General features: G+C 47.7%; 1 protein-coding gene across 1 annotated transcript in view; it reads right to left on the bottom strand.

The window, feature by feature from the left end:
• LOC117546495 (cGMP-dependent protein kinase 2) overlaps positions 1-25,427 on the bottom strand; it is a 64,262-nt gene extending 38,835 nt beyond the window's left edge. The window contains exon 1 of the mRNA XM_034216741.1: positions 25,306-25,427. Coding sequence (XP_034072632.1) covers positions 25,306-25,427 — 122 coding nt within the window. The remainder of the gene's footprint in view (positions 1-25,305) is intronic.
• Between the last annotated feature and the right edge of the window lie 337 nt (positions 25,428-25,764).

Raw genomic sequence — 25,764 nt, 5'->3', positions numbered from 1 at the left:
ACCTTAATCTGTTATTTAATGTTTAAATAAAGGTTAATTCGTTTTTCTGTTTTGCACCTCCTCCTATTAATATCTTTGTACATTCTGCACTAAACTGTTTTATTGTAGAGATCACTTATAGTATCTTCTTGATTTTTTATATTCTATATTTATACTTTTCCCCCTATGAAAGTATGTACTCTTAATATTTTTTTAATCAAATAAAACACAATAATTCAATAACGTGCTTTAACCACTAGGAGGTGCACACAAGGTACACACAGCCATAATAACTTTGTATTATTAGTGTAGGACACTTATGTTTTCGTACAACATCTGAAGATGTGTAGTTTTATGCATGCTTTCACATAATTTTACAGCATATTGCTATACTATTTCAGACTCAGTATTTACATTCTTACATTCAAAGAAAATCAGTAATATCTTTAAAAACTACAGTCCTTTTATATCAGCTGTGCACGTTATGGTGTAAATATAATCTATCTGTGAATTAGATCAAATGTAAAAGTCAGCCGAATTAGTGTTGATACTGTAAGGAGACGTATTGTGTGAAGAGAAATTGAAGATCCACGTCAAGTATTCAGTTTCGGCGGCATTTTCTCAGTTTTTCCAAAGGTCTTCTCATCAGGGCTCTATAAATAAAGAACTACGGCAGATCTGTAATATACAATGCAGCCGAACCGTGTATTACAATGCCGTTATGTGATGACTTTCAAAGAGAAAAGCAAGAGCGCTCGGAATTAAGTATTATTTTATTCTTTTAAAATGTTTTCCGGATTTCAAATCATATAAACACCGAATCCCAGCATGCATTGCGGCTAAAACATCCAATAAGAGAGCTTAAAACCATAGCTGAGGATCTTGGGTAATCGCTCACTGTTTCCGGTTATTTTTATTTTGAAATTCAGTTCCTGACGGACGCCAAAAAAGCCCGAGATTATGGAATTAAACCAATAAATAAAAGCAAGGATAATTGTGTGTTATTGGTGAGTAAATAACAGTGTGTTATTTTGAAAAGAATAACAAATTAGAAGGAAAAAAATATTTTAAAAATACAGATTTCAGTATCCTGAGGCTCTGAGCCCCATTTATTTTCCTCACAGACTGCAACAAAAGTCTGAAATTATACGATTTCAAATAAAAGCAATAACTGTGGCTTGATATTGAGTAAGAACATGTTTTTATGAACCACACAGCTTCCGGTCTTTCTCGACCCGACCGGAGAAAAAGACGTGCTGCAGGCAGTAGAAATATATTGCTTTTAAAATCGTGCTGTGCAACACGAAAAAAAGGGGCAAATCGTGTTGGTGAACACGAATCAATAGATTAAAAATCGTGTTGGTGAACACGAAATGCCGTGAGACTGGGTTGTCTCACCAGGAGAACGTGTATATGCGGCAGCTTCCATGTAAAGTTATCGTCAACCCTCACGGGGTGAAAACAGTATTTCCGGTCTCGATGTTTTCATAATAAAACCGGAAGTATTCCCCTCACTGTCAAATGATTACACAGTGATATCTGCATTACTCATCCACTAAAAAACATCAGTTTATCCTTGTTAATTACACAATATGGATTGGTTTGAATTGTGTACAATGCTTTTGTGTTTTTAACCTTCGATTCGGAGAAACAAATAGTTTTTTCGGAGTTTAGACACTACAGAGTTTCCGAAGACACTACACTACCCAGAATCCTCAGCTATCGTTTGGGACTACAACATCCGCCTTGCTTTACAAACCCCGTGATTCGTCCTCAAGCTCTGTGATTGGATGTTGGAGTGGCAGTGCGACAAGGTTACGCCGTGCGTCAAACAACGCTTTGAAATGGAATGGAACCACGGCAGACTATCCAAAACTGGACTCGGAAGGGTCCAGCCTAGCCCTCCCCCCCAGAACTACACATGCTGGCTATTGTGTGTTTCGCAACATGTTCTATGGCACGTCTCTACTGGGAATTGTAGTTTTAAAAGACGTTTTCGTATTTCCCATAATTAGAAGTTGCCAGTATTAAACTGTGTACACCACTGGAGGTTTAGGGGATACGAAACACATTGGTGTTATCAAATTTAAAACATATAATTAATAAATGGGTGAATTAATATACCCACATGACACCTAAGGTCAGAAGAGCTTTATTTAACAGCTGGTCTTATGTCTGTGACCCCTCCTGCTGTTCATTGATAATCCTGAAACATGCACTTGTCAAGGTTCGGAGGCACATTTTGCAAATATGGCAGTAGCCATCGATCATCTTAAGATAAGATAAAATATACTTTATTGATCCCAAGTTGGGAAATGTTTTTGTTACAGCAGCATACTACTTTGTTCTACCCCACTACAATTCAGAGGTTAACCTGGTATTTTTACTCCACTACATTTATTTTTGTTACTTTGCAGATTGCAGATTCTGATTAATGACAACCCTTAAATCAGACTTTAGTTACACCTGACTCAAATTCAGGGAAGGTGATTGTCAAGTGCCAAAATAGACTATGGAATATATTGGACGTTAAGTACTGTCACGATCTGTCTGTGTTGTGTTTTGTCTTGTCTAGATATGTCTTTGGTTCTATTTCGTATATGGCTTCGCCCTCTAAGGCTATCACTATTGGGTTATCCCTATGCGCCCCCGCGCAGCACTGAAACACTTGTAGTCCACGCCCGCCCGCTAGGTGCGCCCCACCCTCGGGCTTCCTTCCGGTATAAATAGGAAGGAGGCCCGGCAATCTGCTCCCTCTTTTCTTCAACAAACCAGCACAGTTACTGAAGCACAGCCTACCTGGGGTCAGAGCACGCATATGCGGCTCTAAACCAGCAGGTAGCATGCACACACTGCGCTCGTCTCCCCTCGAGCGTCAGGAAGCAGAGAGCGGACGCTCTTGCTGCTGTGGCCGAGGAGGACGATTGGCCCGTCCAGGCTTACGAGCCCGCGGACGGGGCCTTGTGTCCCTGGGGCAGAGTGCCGGGCAGGAGTCTGAGGAAAAAGGCAACTCCTGCCCCGTCTCCCTCCACAGTTCGGTTCTCCCCTCCCTCCTCTCCCCCGGACGGGGGGGACAGAGTCGGAGCAGGGTGCCAGCTTGGTGGCCGAATAACATCGCGCGGCTCTCCAACTCGGTGGGGACACTGGTAGAGCGGTCCACCACCGAGGCAGAGGAAATCAGCAAGGCGGCCAGCACGGCACTCATTCTGTGCGCGTCCGTCGCTGTCTCCCAGGTGAGGATTTCCGCGTGGGTGACACCGATCCAGCGCCACCTTGGGCTGAACTATAGGCGTCTGTTACGGAGACGGCCAGAAAAGTGCTACTGGACGCTCCAATCAGCCCGGACGGGCTGCTCGGACCCCAGTTCCACGCCATGGTGGAATCCATGAAGACGGCTGCGGAACAGGCGGACGGCATTCGCCAGCATGTACAGCTGGCTCCAGCCGGCTGAGCTGCCACAGCGGCATCAACGCCCGCAGCAGCTGCGGCGTCTACGCCGGCCACAGGAGGCCGCAAGTGGAGAGACGCCCACAGCAACCGCCTCGGCGTCAGACTCCCCCTTCGGCGGCTGCAGGGGCTCCGTCCCACGTCTCCAATCCCCCGCCACCCCAGAGACAGGGTCTCCCAGCGGCGAGTCAAAGGGGAGTGAGGCTCCCCCGCTCCTGGTTTGCTCCGCGAGAGCCTCCGAGGAAGCAGAGCCGGTAATTAAGCCGGCTGCCACTAATCTGTTGATTAAGTAGACAGCAGGGCTCCCTGCAGAAGCCTGCTGGTTTTAACCTATCGGTTAATAACCTGCAGAGCTTGCGGCATTCCTCTGTCCGAGATACGCCTCCTACACACGGTCATAATAACCCATGAGCGCCGTTTTAACGCCTCATGTGGACAGCACTGCACACACCTCCACTCATCCCCTGAGCGTGTACACGCCTCATGATGACAGCCGGAGTGAAACGCAGCGTGTGGAGGCTTCCTCGCAGCCCTTTCGCGGCTGCGACTAATCTGTTGATTAAGTAGACAGCAGGGATCGCTGCAGAAGCCTGCCGGTTTTAACCTCGGTTAATAACCTGCAGAGCTCGCGGCATTCCTCTGTCCGAGGTACGCCTCCTACACACGGACGCCTCATGTGGGCAGCACTGCACACACCTCCATCCATCCCCTGAGCGTGTACCAGAGTTCCCGTTAGAATATTTTTCCGCCGGTCAACATGTCCGTTAAAGTTTAAATCTTCCGGACAAAATGAGAAAAGTGCCGGTCAAAGGTCTTCTTTGTTATTTATTGTGCTTTAAAACAAATTGATATGATTCGATATTAAACAAACTAATTATAGTAGATTAACTACATTATTCAAAAGTGTACAGTAATTTACAATAACACGGGAATAATAAACGGAGTGCTCTCCCTCTCCTGACAGCCCGTCAGTATCATGCAGCTCGCGGATCCAGTAATGAGTGACCCGACAGTAAAACTAAACATATCTATAACTAGTTTAGGTAGTTTGAGAGGTCATTAAAATAGCTACGTGTGATATTCTAACCTGGTGTGTGTTTTGTTCCGCTCACTGCTGCATGTGATCATGCAGAGCTGCGTGTCGAGTCGTCAGCAGCAGCTGATCTCTCTCTCCCGTCAGATTAGACTTCACTCGCGTTTATGTCCATATCGATCAGATCCAGCTAGTTCTTGCTAATGATAGGACTACCTGCTTATTAAAAGACACCTAAACAATAAGCGTCGCTATGCAACCGGGTGAGGCCGCAAAGTATAGCGCAGCATTATGCATTTGTTTACATGCCCACTGGAACCCCGAGGCATTACCAACAGAGCAACGCACAATCAACCAATACAGGACATCTCTTTCTCCACATTAAGTGTTAGACATTAGAATTGACTATTCTTGTTTGTCACATAAATGGCGCAAGTTGCGCAACTGATGTGGTATTGCGCTAAACGGAAATTATTTTGAACGGACACTTTGACCGGAGAGATTTAGATTTGCCGGTCTTCAGCATATTTTACCGGTCGTAGTCCGGTATTTACCGGCTAACGGGAACTCTGGCGTGTACGCGCCTCATGATGAGAGTCGGAGTGAGACGCAGCGTGTGGAGGCCCCGCGCAGCCCGTTCGGTCCCAGCCCACCTGGGGTTGCCTCACGCCCTGTGTAAACCAGCTGCCTATAACCTTTCGGTTAATAGCCAGCAGGGCTCGTTGCTAAAGCCTGGTTTTAACCTGTCGGTTAATACATTTCAGAGCGCGCTAATTAAGCCGGCTGCCACTAATCTGTTGATTAATAGACAGCAGGGCTCGCTGCAGAAGCCTGCCGGTTTTAAGCTATCGGTTAATAACCTGCAGAGCTCGCGGCATTCCTCTGTCGGAGCAACACATCCTCACTCCCATGTCGGCCTATGTTGACGTTATGTCAAGTCCCCTGTGTCGGCTTTTTCCAACGCAAGGGGGGGGGCCCTTAGCGTCCATTTTCAACGCAAGGGGGGGCCTTAGCGTCCATTTAAAGCTTTCCGGGATGTCCATATGCTTCTATGGACGCTCATGGAAGCACGGCATTCGTTTGTGTCGGCTGCCCTTAAAGGCAATGTGAGCGTCCATTCTCATTGGATAACGGAGAATTGTACACCCGGAAGTAAGTATTCCCCTTACTGTCGATTGATTTTACAGTGCACTACTCATCGACTAAAAAACACCAGATTATCCTTGTTAATTACACAACATTGATTGGTTTAAATTGTGTGCAATGCTTTTGTATTTTTCCCCTTCGATTCTGAGAAACAAATATTTTTTCGGAGTAAAGGATGGCAGAAGACACTACACTACCCAGAATCCCCAGCTATCGTTTGGACTACACCTATCCGAGATAGGCCTCGTACACACGGCCTTAATAAACCCATGAGCGCCGTTATAACGCCTCATGTGGGCAGCACTGCACACACTTCCATCCATCCCCTGAGCCTGTACGCGCCTCATGATGAGAGTCGGAGTGAGACGCAGCGTGTGGAGGCCCCCGCGCGGCCCTTTCGCTCTAGGCCCACCTTCCTCAAAGGGAGGAAAATCAGGGGTTTTCACCCGTTAATTTTCTAATCCCGAAAAAGGCTGGGGCAATGAGACATCCTCGATCTGTCAGTATTCCACATGCTGACGCTCAAACAAGTGCTGGAATGTGTTCACCAGGACGACTGGTTCACTTCCACCTGAAGGATGCATACTTCCACGTACCCATCATCCTGAAACACAGGAAATTCCTGCGGTTTCTCATTTCAGGGAATATCAGACCAGACAATCGTCTGCCGCTCGGATATATCCTGGCTCCTCCCATTTTTGTGTAGAGAAGGCTGGAGCCGCTACACAGAGGAGGGATGAGAGTGTGGTTTCCTCTGGACGACCTGCTATTTGCTGGCTCGCTCCAGGGAGGAAGTCGCTTTACAGACGGTACATCTTGTATCGCATCTGTCAAAGCCTGGGTTTCATAATAAATTGGAAGAAGAGCTGTCCTCTTCCCTCTCAGACAAACGGTTATCTGGAGTGGAATTAAACTCAGCCATCAGAGCGCAACTCTCGCGGCAGCGAGTGGAGAAACTGACAGCTCTCCTCCGGCATGTCACAACCCACACAGCCCTCTCCGTGACGCAGCTGCTCGGCGTTGGCATCAGCTGGTCACGTGGTGATCCCCTTGGGTCTCTTCCAAAAGGGGGACACTCCAGAGGTGGTTCATTCGCTGCAGAAGCCTGCTGTTTTTAACCTATTGGTTTATAAACTGCAGAGTTTGCGGCATTCCTCTGTCCCAGATATGCCTCCTACACACGGTCATAATAAATCCACGAGCACCGTTATAACGCCTCGTGTGGACAGCATACACACACCTCTCATCCTCTGGGCGTGTACGCGCCTCATGATGAGAGACGGAGTGAAATGCAGCGTGTGGAAACTCCCTCGCAGCCCTTTTGCCTCACAGGCAGCGGCGGCGATGGCGTAGCATGTCACCATGACGACCATTACGGCACATCACAGAGAAGCCTCTCCCCCCAGCAGTTCCATGGGATACAAGAAACACCGTCTTCTTGCCTAAGGTCATCACAACTCTTTTAGGTCAAGAGTGATCACCCTGGCTGGCTTATTCTCCCCTCCTTAGAGGTCGGAGGAAGAAGCCACGTCTCATCTCCTCTGTCCTGTGCGCGCGCTGTCCTGCTATGTGGCGCGCACGGCCGCCTGGCGCCGTTCTCAGCGCCTGTTTGTGCACTATAGAGAGCGCTCGATCGGGCAACTTCTGTATGCACAACGGCTGTCACACTGGCTGTGTGAGGCTGTGTCGCAGGCATATGTCTCCTCTGGGGTGGAGCCCCCGGAGAGTATCAAGGCGCACTCCACCAGAGGACTTTCCTCCTCCTCCACGGCGTTGCACGGAGGTATGTCAGTGGAAGATATTTGCACGGCTGCATCTTGGTCTTCCCCCTGTTCACTTATTCAATTTTATTTGAGGGAGGTCTCCCATTCCTCTCTGACGCACCCTGTACTGGGTGTCCTGTCGGAGTGAGTGACGTCAGGGATCCAGCTGTGCGCCTCTCTCCTGCCTCTCGGCACGCGGAGAGCGGCCCTTTTCCCCTCGTATGAGAGGGATGTTCCCTTTACTCTGACACACTTCGTACGGAGTGCCTGGTCAGAGTGAGTGACGTCAGGGATCCAGCTGTGCGCTCTCCTACCTGTCTGACACGGAGAGAGCGGCTGTTCCCCCTCTATGATCGCAGGACAAGGTGGGACCTTCGTCTCTACTTTCTCACAGCGGCCGGTATGTATTGTTCCCAGCCTTCACCCCGTCGGGAAGATAGGCATGTTTTGCTATGTTCCAGGGACGGTGATGCGCCATTACGCATGGCACAACAGGCAGGGGGTGTTATTGAGCAGGTGTGTCTGTGCTTCTAGTGCCGGGCGGACCCAGTGGGGCGCAGACTACATCATGCTTCGCCCTTAACCCAATAGCGATAGCCTTAGAGGGCGAAGCCATATACGAAATAGAACTGAGGTTACCTACTGTAACCCAGCTTCTATGAGTAAATGGCGCAGCCCTCTAAGCGCTGGGCCCCACTGGCTCTACGAATAGCTGAAGAAAAGTTATATTGTATGGGAGCAGATTGCCGGGCCTCCTTCCTATTTATACCGGAAGGAAGCCCGAGGGTGGGGCCCACCTAGCGGGTGGGCGTGGACTACAAGTGTTTCAGTGCTGCGCAGGGGCGCAGAGGGATAACCCAATAGCTATAGCCTTAGAGGGCTGCGCCATTTACTCATAGAAGCTGGGTTACAGTAGGTAACCTCAGTTTTCTGTCTGCGTTGTGTTTTGTCTTGTTTAGATCTGTCTGTGGTTCCCTGTCGTTAGTTTCCCTGGTGTGTCTAATCTACCCGATTGTGTTCACCTGGTGTCCCTGTGTTTTCTCCTCCCTCCTCACCTGTGTGTTGTTTGTAAGATTAGTCTTGTGTGTATTTAAGTTCTGGTTTTTCTGTCTGTCTTGGTCGGTTCGTCTTGTGTAATGACTTGGTCCTTCAGATCCAACGGCTGACGAGTGGTAGAGAACGGAGAAGCGGTGTACAGAGTATGATTTAAAGCGTTTGTGAGGTTTTTTTCACGGAGCCTACATATTCGATGCTTTGGTGAACGGGTGTGGGGTTTCTTTGAACGCCCCCCCCTGGGGGTTCTTCCCCTGAGCTGGGTTTTTTTTTGATGACAGATTCAATGGCAACTGAACCAGGAATGGACAAGACCACGGCAACGCGGATCATGGACAACGAGAAAGAGGGGTGCAAAACGGACGGAAAGGAGGATACCGATGAAGAACAAGGACAAAACAAGAAAACGGGAGAGGAGGAAACAAGAAAGGAGAAGGGGAGTGAGAGGTACAGTGTAGAACTAACTGTGGAGGTAACTGTGGATGGAGGAGCCGCAGTAACAATGATGGACTTACTAAAGGGAATACAAAAAAAGTGTGGGGTTGTGGACGGGTGCAGAGTGAGAGGGGAGCAGCTATATGAAGTCACCATGCGGACCTGTCTAGGGAAAATGAAAATAATGGAGGGGCTGAGGGTGAACGGGGTCATGGTGCACGGACCTCTTGAACAAAGATCTGACTGTCTCGTTCCTAAATCTGCCGGTATATGTACCTGATAGGATGATACTTAAGAGACTGGAAGAGTGGGGGGTCGAGCCCATCTCGGCAATCAAAAAAAGAGTGTGGCCGGGCACAGAAATCACAGACGGCACCAGAATCCTGAGAGTAAGGTTCAATGACAAGGTCAGCTCCCTCCCCTATTCCACAAAGTTAGACACAGTGAGGGGGGCGGAGTACTTCAGAGTATTCCACAATCGCCAGGTTCCTGTCTGCAGGTTGTGCATCCAGCCCGGTCACTTCTTTAGGGAGTGCCCGGAGTTTAAGTGCCACAAGTGTGGCCAGACAGGACATTATGCCAGGGAGTGCAGGTTCAGGGCGGGGAGAGAGGAGAAAGAGGAGGAAGAGAAGGAGGACAAGGAGGAAGACGAGGAGCAAGATGAGGAGGAGGAAGACGAGGAGGAGGAGGACGACGAGGAGGACGAGGAAGGGCGGAAGGAGCGAAGAAAAGACCCTTTGAGGAGGTCAGCGATAAGGATGAAGGCCTGAGTGGGGGAGGAGCGGCGTGAGGTGAGGATGGAGCTAAGAAAAGTGCAAGGCAGAGCGGCGGAGGCGCCGAAGGGAGCAGCGGCGGGGGAAAGAAGTGTTGGAGTCCTGGAGTGGTGGAGGACATCTCGGAGGCATCAGAGATGGATGAGGGAGTGTTGGAGGAGGACCCTGTGGGCGCCATGGTCTTCGGGAACCCTAATGATGAGCAGAGGGGCCGCGGCATGAGGAGAAACAGGCGTGAGGATGAGAAGAAGACCTCAGCGGAGAACGCCGGGCGGAGTGCTAGACGCAAAGCGGACAAGGAGAGAGAGATGGAGAAATGGAGAGCGAGCTCAACAGAGGGGGAGCTCGGGAAATAAATCAGCTTAAGGTAACGATGTTAAGGACGCTTATTATAATAACATCCCTTTTGATGGCAACCATCTCCTCCTTTAGCAGCAATGGCCTCAAAAGTAGGATTAGAAGAGAACGGGCGCTAATTCTATGTGGGGCCAGTATAATATGTCTGCAGGGAACACATTGGGATGGGGAGTGTGTGGAGGAGGTAAAAAAGGAGTGGATGGGTGAAGTGTTTGCAAATAAAGGGAGTGTACATGCTAGGGGGGATGTGGAGGTTGAGATGGAAGAGACTGAGGGGGGGGAGGAGGTGAAGAAGTAAGGGAGGAAGGGGGAAAGGATGTGGAGCCTGGGATGGAGGAGGAAGTGGAGGATAGCGAGGAAAGCGGGGATGAGGAAGAGGAGAAGCAGTGTATGAAAGAGGGGGAGTTAATGAGAGTGAAGAAGGTGGAGAAGGAAAGGGAAGAGGATGAGGCAAGAATGAAGACGGAGAAAAAGAAGGGCTGGAAGGTGGAAAAAATAAATATAGGGGTTATTAATAAAAAGGGTGAGTGGGTGAAAAGTGAAAAGGATGTGCATCGCCTCACGCTAACGCAAAGGCTGTATGGAAGTAGAGAGGGAGAAATGCTGGAGGAGTGGGGAAAGAGAAGGGCATGGGCGATAGCTGAGACGAGGACAGATGTGGAAAGAGGAAAATGGGATGAAAAGTAATTGATGGGTGTGATGTATGACAAAAGTGTATGATGGTTTGAATAAGTGTCTGCTATATTTGAGAATGCTTGATGTAAGCTGAGAGTTTGTTCTGCAGGATTCTGTGTATGTTTTGATTTGTTAATGATATATGATATGCAGGAGTGTGGAGATGGAGAAAAATGCTTTATGATTGAAATAGATAAGAAGATAATTGGATACATATTCATGAAAGCTGAGATTTTGGTGCGATTGATTTGTTTGAAAGCCTTGGGGTCCTTTCTTTTTGGGGATCAGTAAGGTGGACTATTATGTTTTAAAATGTAACTTTGTTTATATTTTTCTATAAAAAAAAAAGAAAAAAAAAGTAATGACTTGGTCTGCGGTGAGTGTTCTGTTCAGTCTCTGTTAATAGTCTAGCCTTGAAATAAAGGAGTTATTTTTGTCACTTTAATCTGCATTTGGGTCCTGCTTCCTACACACACCGTAACAGTACGAACCGACCAGAGATATGGGCCCAGCAGATCCTTTTGAGCAGGAACTATTGGATTATACCTTCTCTTTGACTAACTGCGCTCATCGATGGATGGGAGCGGTCAGGGTTCAGCAGCGAGAGGCTGCTCTGGCAGGATTACGATGGAGAATCAAGATTTGGTTAAATTCTTACCTGCCTGGATTTTGGATTACCTCACGGTTTGTTTTCCCGATCCTGATAGACCCAGGTCTCCCAATTCCCTTTTTGATACCACACGCATCGGTGTGGTCCGTCTGGCGTCAGCCCCTGCTTCTCACCCAGTGTTTGCTACAGTCCAGGAGCCATTCGCTGGTACTCGTCTGGCTTTTGGAGGTCCACGGAGCCTCCAAACGGCTCCTAAAAGAAGGAGTCGCAAGGCCAGGTTAGCAGCTCGAGCCCAAAGGGCCATGGTTCCAGAACCAGTTCAGCCCCCAGCAGCCATGGTTACAGAACCAGTTCAACCCCCAGCAGCCATGGTTACAGACCCAGTTCTGGCCCCAGCAGCCATGGTCCTTGCTCCAGAACCGGTCCCGGCAGCCATGGATTCCGCTCCAGAGCCGGCCCATACAGCCATGTTTCCGGCTCCAGAACCGGACCTTACAGCCATGGCTCTGGCTCCAGAACCGGTCCACACACCCATGTTTCCGGCTCCAGAACCGGACCTTACAGCCATGGTTCCGGCTTCAGAGCCGGCCCATACACCCATGGTTCCGGCTCCAGAGCCGGCACATACAGCCATGTTTCCGGCTCCAGAACTGGACCATACAGCCATGTTTCCGGCTCCAGAACCAGACCTTACAGCAGTGTTTCTCAAACTTTTTCATACCAAGGACCACTTAACCAATAAAAAAACACTCGCGGACCACCTAACTCCACAAATATCCAAAAACACATCATTTTTTACAAATCGCCTGAAAATTGTACAAACAAGTGGCAACATGTGTGATGAAGGTGCTTATCTGGGCTATATCATGCAATCGAAAGTGAAACTTAAGCTCGTTCCATTGCGGAGATATTCCCGCGAGAGTGCGGAAAACTTAAATAAATGTATTTATTTCAAATGTGAAATTTTACCAATATACTCACGGACCACTAGGGGGCGCTCACGGACCACCAGTGGTCCGCGGACCACACTTTGAGAAGCACTGCCTTACAGCCATGATCCAGGCTTCAGTTCCAGTCCCCTCAGCCATGGTTCCGTCTCCAGAACCAGCCCACACAGCCATGGGTCCGTCTCCAGAACCGGCTCCAGCAGCCATGATCCAGGCTTCAGTTCTGGTATCCAAAGCCATGGATCCGGCTCCAGAACCGAACCATACAACCATGGTGCCGGCCCCAGTTCCAGCCGTCGTTCCGGCTCAAGTACCGGGCCCAGCAGCCATGGTCCCGACTCCAGCACCTCGTCTCCTGTCGGCGTACCGGCCGACGCCAACTCCAGGTCTTGTCCCATTGGAGGTCCCGCCGTCTACTCTTCTACCGGGGGTCCTGCCAATCCCTTGTCCTGTTCCGTTGGAGGTCCCGCCAACTACTCTTCTACCGGGGGTCCTGCCAACTCTATGTCCCATGCCATTGGCGGTTCCGCTGGGGGTCCTGCCAGACCTATGTCCTGTTCCGTTGGAGGTTCCGCCGACTACTCTTCTACCGGGGTCCTGCCAACTCTATGTCCCGTGCCTTTGGAGGTTCCGCTGGGGATCCTGCCAGCTCTATGTCCAGTCCAGTTGGAGGCCCCGCCATCACCTGTCCTGCCGGGGGTACTGCCAACCCCTTGTCCTGTTCCGTTGGAGGCCCCGCCATCATCTGTCTCGCCGGGGGTCCTACCAACACCTGGTCCTCTTCTGTGGGGGATCCTGCCGAGGCCTATCCCACCGGCTCCGGTTCCTGTTCGGCAGACACCGGGCTCTGCTCGGCTTCTGGAGCTGTCTGGTCTTCGCCCTCGAAGCCCGGCCCCTTGAGAGTCGCGGTCTTCGCCCTCGAGCCCGGCCCTCTGAGAGCCCGGCCCTCTGAGAGCCCGGCCCTCTGAGAGCCCGGCCCTCTGAGAGCCCGGCCCTCTGAGAGCCGCAGTCTTCACCCTCGATCCCGGCCCCCTGAGAGCCGTGGTCTTCGCCCTCGAGCCCGGCCCCCTCTGAGCCGCATTCTTCGCCCTCGAGCCCGGCCCCCTGAGTGCCGCGGTCTTCGCCCTCAAGCCCGGCCTCCTGACTTTCCCGGCCGCGGTCCTCGCCCTCATGCTCGGCCTCCTGACTTTTCCGGCCGTGGTCCTCGCCCTCATGCTCGGCCCCCTGAGTTCTGCGGTGGCCTTCGCCCCTCCATAACCCCCACCTTGGACTGTGTCTTGCCCCCGGGTCGTCCGCCCGAGTCCCCTTTCTTGACTTCTGCCTTGCCCCCGGGCCGTCCGCCCGAGTCCCCCTTCTCGGCTTCTGCCTTGCCCCCGGGCCGTCCGCCCGAGATCCCTGCCTGGTCCTCTGCTGTGCCCCTGGGCGGTCAGCTCAGTCCCGTCCTCCTGACCCCCTCCACCCACCCTGGTGGCTTAGTAATGCCTGCCGGTTTTAACCTTGGTTAATAACCTGCAGAGCTCGCGGCATTCCTCTGTCCGAGGTACGCCTCCTACACACGGACGCCTCATGTGGGCAGCACTGCACACACCTCCATCCATCCCCTGAGCATGTACGTGCCTCATGATGAGAGTCGGAGTGAGACGCAGCGTGTGGAGGCCCCGCGCAGCCCGTTCGGTCCCAGCCCACCTGGGGTTGCCTCACGCCCTGTGTAAACCAGCTGCCTATAACCTTTCGGTTAATAGCCAGCAGGGCTCGTTGCTAAAGCCTGGTTTTAACCTGTCGGTTAATACATTTCAGAGCGCGCTAATTAAGCCGGCTGCCACTAATCTGTTGATTAATAGACAGCAGGGCTCGCTGCAGAAGCCTGCCGGTTTTAACCTATCGGTTAATAACCTGCAGAGCTCGCGGCATTCCTCTGTCCGAGATACGCCTCCTACACACGGTCATAACCCATGAACGCAGTTTTAACGCCTCATGTGGACAGCACTGCACACACCTCCACTCATCCCCTGAGCGTGTACACGCCTCATGATGACAGCCGGAGTGAAACGCAGCGTGTGGAGGCTTCCTCGCAGCTCTTTCGCCTCACGGGCAGTGGCGGCGAGGGCAATGGCGTGGCTCGTCACCAGGACGACCATTACGGCACATCACAGATAAGCCAGAACGGGGGAAAGAGCAGTATTCCAGGCTGAGTGCCCCCAGCGGCAGCGCCCGCAGCGCCACGGCGTCAGGGCTCACTGCAGAATTCTGCTGGTTTTAACCTATCGGTTAATAAACTGCAGAGCTCGCTAATTAAGCCGGCTGCCACTAATCTGTTGATTAAGTAGACAGCAGGGCTCGCTGCAGAAGCCTGCCGGTTTTAACCCCTGTTAATAACCTGCAGAGCTCGCAGCATTCCTCTGTCCGAGATACGCCTCGTACACACGGCCTTAATAAACCCATGAGCGCCGTTATAACGCCTCATGTCGGCAGCACTGCACACACCTCTATCCATCCCCTGAGCGTGTACGCGCCTCATGATGAGAGTCGGAGTGAGACGCAGCGTGTGGAGGCCCCCGCGCAGCCCTTTCGATCCAGGCTCACCTTGGGTTGCCTCACGGGCAGCGGCGGCGAGGTCTCTGGCGTGGCTCATCGTCATGACGACCACAACACATCTCGAGCATGTGCGCCCGCTCTCAGAGTGTTTCTCGGAGTGGCAGCGCGTGTGTCTGATGGACAGATGGAGAAGCAGGCTGATCAGCAGAGGGTACACCCTGCAGTTCGCCCCCCACATTTCAACGGGATACAGGAGACAGTCCTGTCATCCCGAGAACAGTGGCTTGCGCTCCAAGCAGAGCTACGGGAACTCCTGTTGAAAGAGGCTATTTCCAGGGTTCCCCAAGGGGAAGAAAATCAGGGCCAGCTGCCTCCAATCTGTTGATTAGTAGGCAGCAGGGTTCGCTGCAGAGGCCTGGTGGTTATGACTTTTCGGTTATTAAACCACAGACCTCGCGGCGTTCCTCTGTCCGAGATACGCCACCTACACACGGTCACAATAAGCCCATGAACGCCGTGGTAACGCCTCATGTGGATGTCACTGCACACACCTCCACTCATCCTCTGAGCGTGTACGCGTCTCATGATGAGAGTCGGAGTGAAATGCAGCGTGTGGAGGCCTCCTCACAGCCCTTTCGCTCTAGGCCCACCTTGGGTTGCCTCACGGGCAGCGGCGGCGAGGGCTCTGGCGTGGCTCGTCGTCATGACGACCACAACACATCTCGAGCATGTGCACCCGCTCTCAGAGTGTTTCTCGGAGTGGAAGCGCGTGTGTCTGATGGACAGATGGATGAGCAGGCTGATCAGCAGAGGGGACACCCTGCAGTTCGCCTCTCCCCCCCCCCCACAGTTCAATGGGATACAGGAAACACTCCTGTTCTCCCAGAAGCTATGTCTTGCGCTCCAATCCGAGCCGCTGGAACTCCTGTTGAAAGAGGATATTTCCAGGGTTCCTCAAAGGGAGGAAAATCAGGGGTTTTCACCCGTTAATTTTCTAATCCTGAAAAAGACTGGGGCAATGAGACATCCTCGATCTGTCAGTATTCCACATGCTGACGATCAAACAAGTGCTGGAATGTGTTCACCAGGACGACTGGTTCACTTCCACCTGAAGGATGCATACTTCCACGTACCCATCATCCCAAAACACAGGAAATTCCTGCGTTTTCTCATTTCAGGGAATATCAGACCAGACAATCGTCTGCCGTTCGGATATTTCCTGGCTCCTCCCATTTTTGTGTAGAGAAGGCTGGAGCCGCTACACAGAGGAGGGATGAGAGGGTGGTTTCCTCTGGACGACCTGCTATTGGCTGGCTCGCTCCAGGGAGGAAGTCGCTTTACAGATGGTACATCTTGTATCGCATCTGTCAAAGCGTGGGTTTCATAATAAATTGGAAGAAGAGCTGTCCTCTTCCCTCTCAGACAAACGGTTATCTGGAGTGGAATTAAACTCAGCCATCAGAGCGCGGCTCTCGCGGCAGCGAGTGGAGAAACTGACAGCTCTCCTCCGGCATGTCACAACCCACACAGCCCTCTCCGTGACGCAGCTGCTCGGCGTTGGCGTCAGCTGGTCACGTGGTGATCCCCTTGGGTCTCTTCCAAAAGGGGGACACTCCAGAGGTGGTTCATTCGCTGCAGTAGCCTGCTGTTTTTAACCTATTGGTTTATAAACTGCAGAGTTCGCGGCATTCCTCTGTCCCAGATATGCCTCCTACACACGGTCATAATAAATCCACGAGCACCGTTATAACGCCTCGTGTGGACAGCATACACACACCTCTCATCCTCTGGGCGTGTACGCGCCTCATGATGAGAGACGGAGTGAAATGCAGCGTGTGGAAACTCCCTCGCAGCCCTTTTGCCTCACAGGCAGCGGCGGCGATGGCGTGGCACGTCACCATGACGACCATTACGGCACATCACAGAGAAGCCTCTCCCCCCAGCAGTTCCATGGGATACAAGAAACACCGTCTTCTTGCCTAAGGTCATCACAACTCTTTTAGGTCAAGAGTGATCACCCTTGCTGGCTTATTCCCCCCTCCTTACAGGTCGGAGGAAGAATCCACGTCTCATCTCCTCTGTCCTGTGCGCGCGCTGTCCTGCTATGTGGCGCGCACAGCGGCCTGGCGCCGTTCTCAGTGCCTGTTTGTGCACTATAGAGAGCGCTCGATCGGGAAACCTCTGTCTGCATAACGGCTGTCACACTGGCTGTGTGAGGCTGTGTCACAGGCATATGTCTCCTCTGGGGTGGAGCCCCCGGAGAGTATCAAGGCGCACTCCACCAGAGGACTTTCCTCCTCCACGGCGTTGCACGGAGGAATGTCAGTGGAAGATATTTGCACGGCTGCATCTTGGTCTTCCCCCTGTTCATTTATTCTATTTTATTTGAGGGAGGTCTCCCATTCCTCTCTGACGCACCCTGTACTGGGTGTTCTGTCGGAGTGAGTGACGTCAGGGATCCAGCGGTGCGCCTCTCTCCTGCCTCTCGGCACGTGGAGAGCGGCCCTTTTCCCCTCGTATGAGAGGGATGTTCCCTTTACTCTGACATACTTTGTACGGAGTGTCTGGTCAGAGTGAGTGACGTCAGGGATCCAGCTGTGCGCTCTGCTACCTGGCTGACACGGAGAGAGCGGCTGTTCCCCCTCTATGATCGCAGGACAAGGTGGGACCTTCGTCTCTACTTTCTCACAGCGGCCGGTATGTATTGTTCCCAGCCTTCACCCCGTCGGGAAGATAGGCATGTTTTGCTATGTTCCAGGGACGGTGATGCGCCATTACGCATGGCACAACAGGCAGGGGGTGTTATTGAGCAGGTGTGTCTGTGCTTCTAGTGCCGGGCGGACCCAGTGGGGCGCAGACTACATCATGCTTCGCCCTTAACCCAATAGCGATAGCCTTAGAGGGCGAAGCCATATACGAAATAGAACTGAGGTTACCTACTGTAACCCAGCTTCTATGAGTAAATGGCGCAGCCCTCTAAGCGCTGGGCCCCACTGGCTCTACGAATAGCTGAAGAAAAGTTATTTTGTATGGGAGCAGATTGCCGGGCCTCCTTCCTATTTATACCGGAAGGAAGCCCGAGGGTAGGGCCCACCTAGCGGGTGGGCGTGGACTACAAGTGTTTTAGTGCTGCGCGGGGGCGCAGAAGGATTACCCAATAGCGATAGCCTTAGAGGGCTGTGCCATTTACTCATAGAAGCTGGGTTACAGTAGGTAACCTCAGTTCCCTGTCGTTAGTTTCCCTGGTGTGTCTAATTTACCCGATTGTGTTCACCTGGTGTCCCTGTGTTTTCTCCTCCCTCCTCACCTGTGTCTTGTTTGTATGATTAGTCTTGTGTGTATTTAAGTTCTGGTTTTTCTGTCTGTCTTTGTCGGTTCGTCTTGTGTTATGACTTGGTCTGCGGTGAGTGTTCTGTTCAGTCTTTGTAAATAGTTTAGCCTTGAAATAAAGGAGTTATTTTTGTCACTTTAATCTGCATTTGGGTTCTGCTTCCTACACACACCGTAACAAGTACTTTGTCAGACTTCATATTTATCTGTTGATAACCCCAACGTTTTTTCTTATTCAAAAGAAGACCTTAACTTAAAGTCATCTTTAATGTTTAAATAAAGCCTTATTAGTTTGTCTGTTTTGCACATCCTCCTGTTAATATCTTTGGACGTCCTGCACTAAACTGTTATATTGTAGAGATCACTACAGTATCTTCTTGATATTTTCTATTCTATATTTCTATCATTGACCTTCTACTTTCCCCCTATTTTGTATGTAGGCTACTCTTTATATTTAAATGTTTTCATCAAATATAACTTATTCAACAACTAAATTAAATAACGTGCTTCAACCATTAGGCGGTGCGGGTTAAAAAACCAGTGGTGTAGTTAATAAAACATAATAATATCAAACATAATACTATTAACTTTATTGTGAAATTAAAACAGAACGGTAAAGAAAAATACAGTTTCAGTCTCTCGATTTGAAGCTTATGCATTGTACCATGAACCTGTATAGACCTGTAACAGTCAACTGCATGAGGAGTTGGAAAGGTAATTCAGTAAATCAGTAATATCTTTAAAAACTACAAGTCCTTTTCTATCAGCTGTGCACCTTTATGGTGTAAATACAGCCTATCTACCAATTGGATTAAATATAAAAGTCAGCCGAATTAGTGTTGATACTGCAAGGAGACGTATTGTGTGAAGAGAAATTGAAGATGTTGTTTAATTGTTGATATATTTATGATCCACGTCACGTATTCAGTTTCGGCGGCATTTCTTCCAGTTTGTCCAAAGGTCTTCTCATCAGGGCTCTATAAATAGATAACTACCGCAGATGTGTAATATTTAATGCAGCCGAACCGTGTATTACAATGCCGTTATGTGATGACTTCCAAAGAGAAAAGCAAGAACACTCGGAATAAAGTATTTTTTTTTTTTTTTAAATGTTTTCCGATTTCATATCGGATAAACACCATATCCCGACATGCATTGCGGCTAAAACATCCAGGATTATGGGTAGTTCGATGTTTTAGCCTATCAAAGCCTCTGAAAAAAGAAAGGTGTCTCTCAGAATCGAAAGAGAAAAATCTATGGGAAAAACACAAAAGCATTGTACACAATTTAAACCAATTAATGTTGTGTAACTATTTCAGGGTCATAAGTTTTGATCATTCAAAAAAATAAAATGTATTTGAAAGTTCAAGTTTTTATCCTGAACTTTGAAAAATACAATGATGTATTCAAAATAAAAATAAGTATTTGAAATCATTTTTCAGGTTGAATATTATTTTGATTCAGTTCAGCAATTCTTTTGAATAAAATATTTATTTTCAGATTTCACTTTTATACATATTTTGATATTTAAAACCTTATTTTTTTCCGTTGCAGATTTTTCGTTTTCAGATTCAAAACAATTATTTTTTCAGTTTCAAATCTTGTTTTTTCAGGTTTCACATTGCTTTTCACCTTCAGATCGTTTTTCGCTTTCAGATCGTTTTTTTTCGCTTTCAGACTTTTGGCCCTGATATTGCTTTAGGGGGCGGGGCTTAGCAAAGAGTAGTTTGGCATCCTGAGTGGCAGGTTGGTGGCAGGGCTCCCTCTGTCATTTTGCCAGAGGTGTGGACTCGAGTCACATGACTTGGACTCGAGTCAGATTCGAGTCACACATTTTATGACTTGAGACTCGACTTGACAACATCACAAAATACTTGCGACTCGACTTGGACTTGAACACCAATGACTCGGGACTTGACTTGGACTTGAGCCTTCTGACTTGAGGTGACTTGCTACTTTAATTCAGAGGTCTCCAACACGCCGATCGCGAGCTGCCGTTAGAAGAGCAGACTCCCGTCGGGGAAAGCAGAATCTTCAGCCGCTCCTACTCTTGCTGAGAATCCTTGCAGGCAGGGGCGGGTCTTTATTTAGCTGGCCCACCATGCGGCCAATCATATGTGAGGTCACATAGGATCATACCATTATGTGAAAGAAGGGTGGGGGGCACAGCATGTGTAGTGGTACAGGCCAGCTGCACAGAGCGACGGGGAGACAGGGAGCCGGATTTAAATGCAAGCGCGTCGGAAAAAGTCAAGAAATGAGCGAAAACCGATAAAAGAAGCAGCATCTGGCTGCTTTTCAATGATATTGGAGAAAGCAAAGCTGAGAGCAGGATTTGTAAAATGAAAATAACCTTCAGAGCAGGGTTTTTTTTGGTAACCACTCAGGATTTATTGTCAGAGGTGGGAGAAGTTCAGACAATTAAAAAAAGTTACAATCAGGGTTCCCGCGGGGTCTTAACAAGTCTTAAAAAGTCTTAAATTTGATAATCAGAATTTAAGGCCTTAAAAAGGTCTTAAATATGATTCAGTCTTCGGTCTTAAAAATTATCGGATTTGAAAGGTACTTCTATGTTGCGATAGCGTCTAAATGTGTTTTGGGGGAAATGTCCGGGCTGCAAAGTAACCAGTACGGTAATAGCCTTTCAGTTCCCCCCAACAATTTGTATTGAATTAAATCAACATGGAACCAGTAATCACTAACTTTGTTTCCCCCGGCCCCTTATTGGAGAACACCCAGCTAGTAACCTAGCAACCAAGCTTCAGCTCATGTAGCCTATCTTCGAATCTACTTACAAATAAATATGGGGAAGTGTCAGTTCAACCGTATTTGGTTGGAAAACATCTAATTTAGTGCTTGGTTGAAACCAGTGGAGGGAACGTGTTTGAGGCCCGCTGCATCTTTTGCAAAATAAATTAGTGTTTGTTTAGCTAATGTAGCGTTAGCTAGTGCAACAGCAGCTAATGCAGCAGCTCCCGCAACAACACCGGGGGACCTCCGGGCGAAGTTTGGGTCTACGTCAACCCTAAAAGCGGAGGTGCTGTAGATGCTAAATACCGTAGCTAAACACCAATCATACAACAGCAACGATGAAATAGTGTAGCCAAGGCAGCAGAGCTCTGAATATAGCTCTTGTCACTCTCTCTCAGAGACACACACACACACACACACACACACACACACACACACACACACACACACACACACACACACACACACACACACACACACACACACACACACACACACTAGGGCTGCTCGATTATGGCAATAATCAAGATTATGTTGGTCAATAATTAATATCATGATTATTCATTGACTTTGAAAACATCCATTTATTGAACTTTAAAACAAATAATAATTTGAACAGTATCTTTTTAACTGTTGATTACCCTGAACGTATAATTCTGAAAAACCAATACAAAAATTAATTAAATAAATGATACATTACTAAAAAAATCATTAGATCAAATATGTTGTGGTGCACTGTCACAACCTAGCAAAGCAAAATAATCGTTTTTTCCGATTACGTTGTTTTCGTAATTGTGGCAGGCCAAAATCGTAATTGCGATTAAAATATGATTAATTGCACAGCCCTAACACACACACACACACACACACACACACACACACACACACACACACACACACACACACACACACACACACACACACACACACACACACACACACACACACACACTCAAGCACACACAGACGCACACACATACACACTTGTTGTCTAACACGCTAACACAGTTATGTACTGTTACGCTGTTGTGTTCAGTCATTGTTCTTATGTTGAACATGAATACATTTACTTTGTAAGTGATTATGGGACGTATTTCTTCTTTATATACATTTTCCTTCATACTTTATTGCCGTGAAATAGGTCTTAAATTCTATTCAAAGTGGTCTTAAAAAGGTGTTAAAAAGTCTTAAATTTGAGTTGGCGAAACCTGCAGGAACCCTGTACAATAAAAAGTCCTGCATTCAAAATGTTACAAGTAAAAGTACAAAAGTATTAGCATCAAAATATACTATAGCCTACCACCTGCAGAGGGATCTAGATGCAGGTGTTCTTTTCCCCATAGAGACCGCCTCGCTGCACATTATCCCTTGCATAAAGATAGATTGTGGGTCCCTCATAACATGTTGTACACAGTGGAAATAAACATTCTGGTTACCTCAACATCAGGGATCTTATACATTAAACTCCTTCTGAATCAAACCGTCACGGTAGCCTTACCTTACTGATCCCTCTTAAATTAGAAAAACACACGTTACTTTACCAGCAGAGAGAAAATGGATTATTAAATTATTAATGTGACTAATAAAGAGCAATTTGATTATTAAGTATTATTCTGTTGATCGATGTCATTACATTTGGTGAAAAACACATAATGACTTGTTTATGACTCGTTTTGTCAAAGTTTAGGACTTGACTTGACTTGAACTTGCCCATCCTGACTTGAGACTCGACTTGGACTTGAGCGCAAAGACTTGAGACTTGACTCGGACTTGCAAAACAATGACTTGGTCCCACCTCTGCATTTTGCCTTCATGGATGTTAGGTAGCGCGAGAAATATAACTCAATACTTTCTTTACACAATACTCCCGTGATTGGTGGTAAACTGATACCAGCGTCAAAGTTCCGTTAAGCGAGCTGTTGAGCATCGTAGTTGGCAACACTCAAGGTATAAGAGCAATAAACTGTGCTAGAATGTGAAATTACGTATCCGCAATCAAGCATTGTCCTTCCCTATTTCCACGTAGCTCCATGAACGCAGCATAGTATTGGCTTGGTTTTTGCGATCAGAATCGGAATACCTTTTAGACCCCGCACAAAACAACACAGACTATAACACCTCTTGTTGATAAATAACAACTATGTGCAATATTTGCAATATGTGCAATATATATATGCCGTTAAAAACTGTGCAATATATACCTGGCTGCTAAATCCGCAGAACTGTTACAGAGTATGTATTGTGTAAAATGTGTAACTTAAAAAAAATATATAATTTATTTTTTTAATCTTTAATACTTTTTTTATGCATGCTTTAGGTAACATTAAGCTGTCTTTGGCTCTTCTCTGCTGTAACAATGTAAATGTATCCCCTGTGGGACGTCTAGGGGCTGTGCTGGTTCTATAGTTCTATAGTTGCTTTCCATCCCCAAGGCCAAACTCCGGAGCTTCGGGGACAGAGCCTTCTCTGTGGCAGCCCCGAAGCTCTGGAACTCCCTCCCCCAATACCTCTGTGAGTCTGAGTCCCTCACCCTGTTCCAGTCCCGCCTCAAAACCCACCTCTTCAACTCTGTATCCATAAGCCCCCCTCCTCTCAATCAACTTCCTCCTGACTGCTTTTCTGTTTTGTTTTGTTTCTTTTTGGCATTGTCTTTGTTTTGTTTGTCTACCCTCCCTCCAAAATGTAAAGCGTCTTTGGGTTCAAGAAAAGCGCTATAGAAATAAAATATATTATTATTATTATTATAGTCTGACCGCTGCAGGAAGGAAGGACCTGCGGTATCTCTCCGTGAGACAGCGGGGGATGGCGTCAGGTCCACCAGAACAACCTGCTGGCTCGTTGCGGTTACGTAATTTCACATTCTAGCACAGTTTATTGCTCTTATACCTTAATTGTTGCTCAACAGCTCGCTTAACGGAAACGTTGACGCTGGTATCAGTTTCCCACCAATCACGGGAGTATTATGTATAGAAAGTATTGAGTTATATTTCTCGCGCTACCTAACATCCATGAAGGCAACATGACAGAGGGAGGCCTGTCACTCAGGAAGCCAAACTACTCTTTGCTAAGCCCCGCCCCCCAAGCAACATCAGGGCCAAAAGTCTGAAAGCGAAAAAAAACGATCTGAAAGCGAAAAACGATCTGAAGGTGAAAAGCAATGTAAAACCTGAAAAAACAAGATTTGAAACTGAAAAAATAATTGTTTTGAATCTGAAAACGAAAAATCTGCAACTGTAAAAAATAAGGATTCAAATATCAAAATATGTATAAAAGTGAAATCTGAAAATGAATATTTTATTCAAAAAAATTGCTGAACTGAATCAAAATAATATTCAAGCTGAATTTTTTTTTCAAATACTTATTTTTATTTTGAATACATCATTGTATTTTTATGACCCTGAAATAGCTCCATAAGGATAAACTGATGTTTTTTAGTGGATGAGTACTGCAGATCCATCCATCCATCTTCTCCCGCTTATCCGTGGTCGGGTCGCGACCCGAGTACTGCAGATATCACTGTTAAATCATTTGATCATTGGTTTTATTATGAAAACGTCGAGACCGGAAATACTGTTTTCACCCCGTGAGGGTTGACGCTAACTTTACATGGAAGCTGCCGTATATACACGTTCTCCTGGCAAAACCTCAAATCATCTTCATAATATCTATCAAACTAAACCTACACATCCACTGCACGTGGATTCTAAAAGTACAATATACACTTCTCGCTAGAAATCTAATCAAAAAGCATTTTAATGGCCAAACTATCCTACAATTTAGGATTTTCCAGAGAGGGTTATCTGTAACGTTTGCAATCAACGGGAGCACTAGAGGTCGAACACTTTAAAACGGGATTATAGGTCGTAGTAAGCGCTTGAACAATCGACCTATTTGGTCGTATGAGTTGGAGGACTTGTTGCTTTCTTTTCCTATTGATTTCTTATGGCCAGTGTCATTGAATGATAGTATAGTTTAGCCATTATAATGCTATTTGATTAGATTTCTAGCAAGAAATGTATTGTTTACTTTCAGACTCTACGTTCAGTGGATGTACACATCTATAGATTGATAGATATTATGAAGATTATTTCAGGTCTACCCAGGAAAATGTGTAAATACTACGTTGTCATGGTAACAATAGAGGACAACCAGGATAAATGAAAGGTTCCTCCAATGATTCATGTTGATGCCCATTTTCTATTTAGTAATTCCAGACAAGGACAAATTATTTGCTACTATATTACAGCAAAAAAGATTAAGAAGCCATTAAGCCAAAGGAGAAACTGGATATTTTACATGTATGGCATTTATGTTGCTAAAATGCAAGTAACATTGTACATTGTATCAACCTCTTACCAATTCCAGAGGTAAAATAATCTGGGCCACATTCAGAATTCAGAGGTCATACTGATCTAATCCAACAACTAATCCAACAATAGGTTTTCATCAAGGTTTTAACTTTTATTCTGACCTGAGGATGTCTTTGTCCAGGCCTGGGGGGTCTGTGTGGATGGAGGCCAGGCAGCTGTTCTCCTCAGCCCGCAGGACTTTTATGGAACCGTTGCCCATGGCCAGGCATTGGCCAGCCACCATAGGAAGCCCTGAGTGTCCCGCTGTGTGTCTGAGAGGAAGTCGCTCTCTCCTTAATGCATCCTCGCTGAAGTGTTCAAACGTTCTTCAAAAATGAAAATGACTGATTAATTATATTTTGACTGACGACAAATGTATTTTTCAGGGTGACAAAAACACTGCCACAAACAGTGCTGAACCAGCCTTTACACACTCTACTACTGTCAGGTGGACAATATTATTCATTCAAGTGTTAAAAACTACCAACTAAGCTTCCACCTTCCACTATCTGTTGTTTATCCCCAAACAAATATCTAATCAGGTTTAAGCACCATGCAGCCTTGAATTTCTACTAATGTCT

The sequence above is a fragment of the Gymnodraco acuticeps genome, unplaced genomic scaffold (genome assembly GCF_902827175.1).
Source record: "Gymnodraco acuticeps unplaced genomic scaffold, fGymAcu1.1, whole genome shotgun sequence".
Classification (NCBI taxonomy): Eukaryota; Metazoa; Chordata; class Actinopteri; order Perciformes; family Bathydraconidae; genus Gymnodraco; species Gymnodraco acuticeps.
This window is presented reverse-complemented; position numbering and strand designations above follow the sequence as displayed.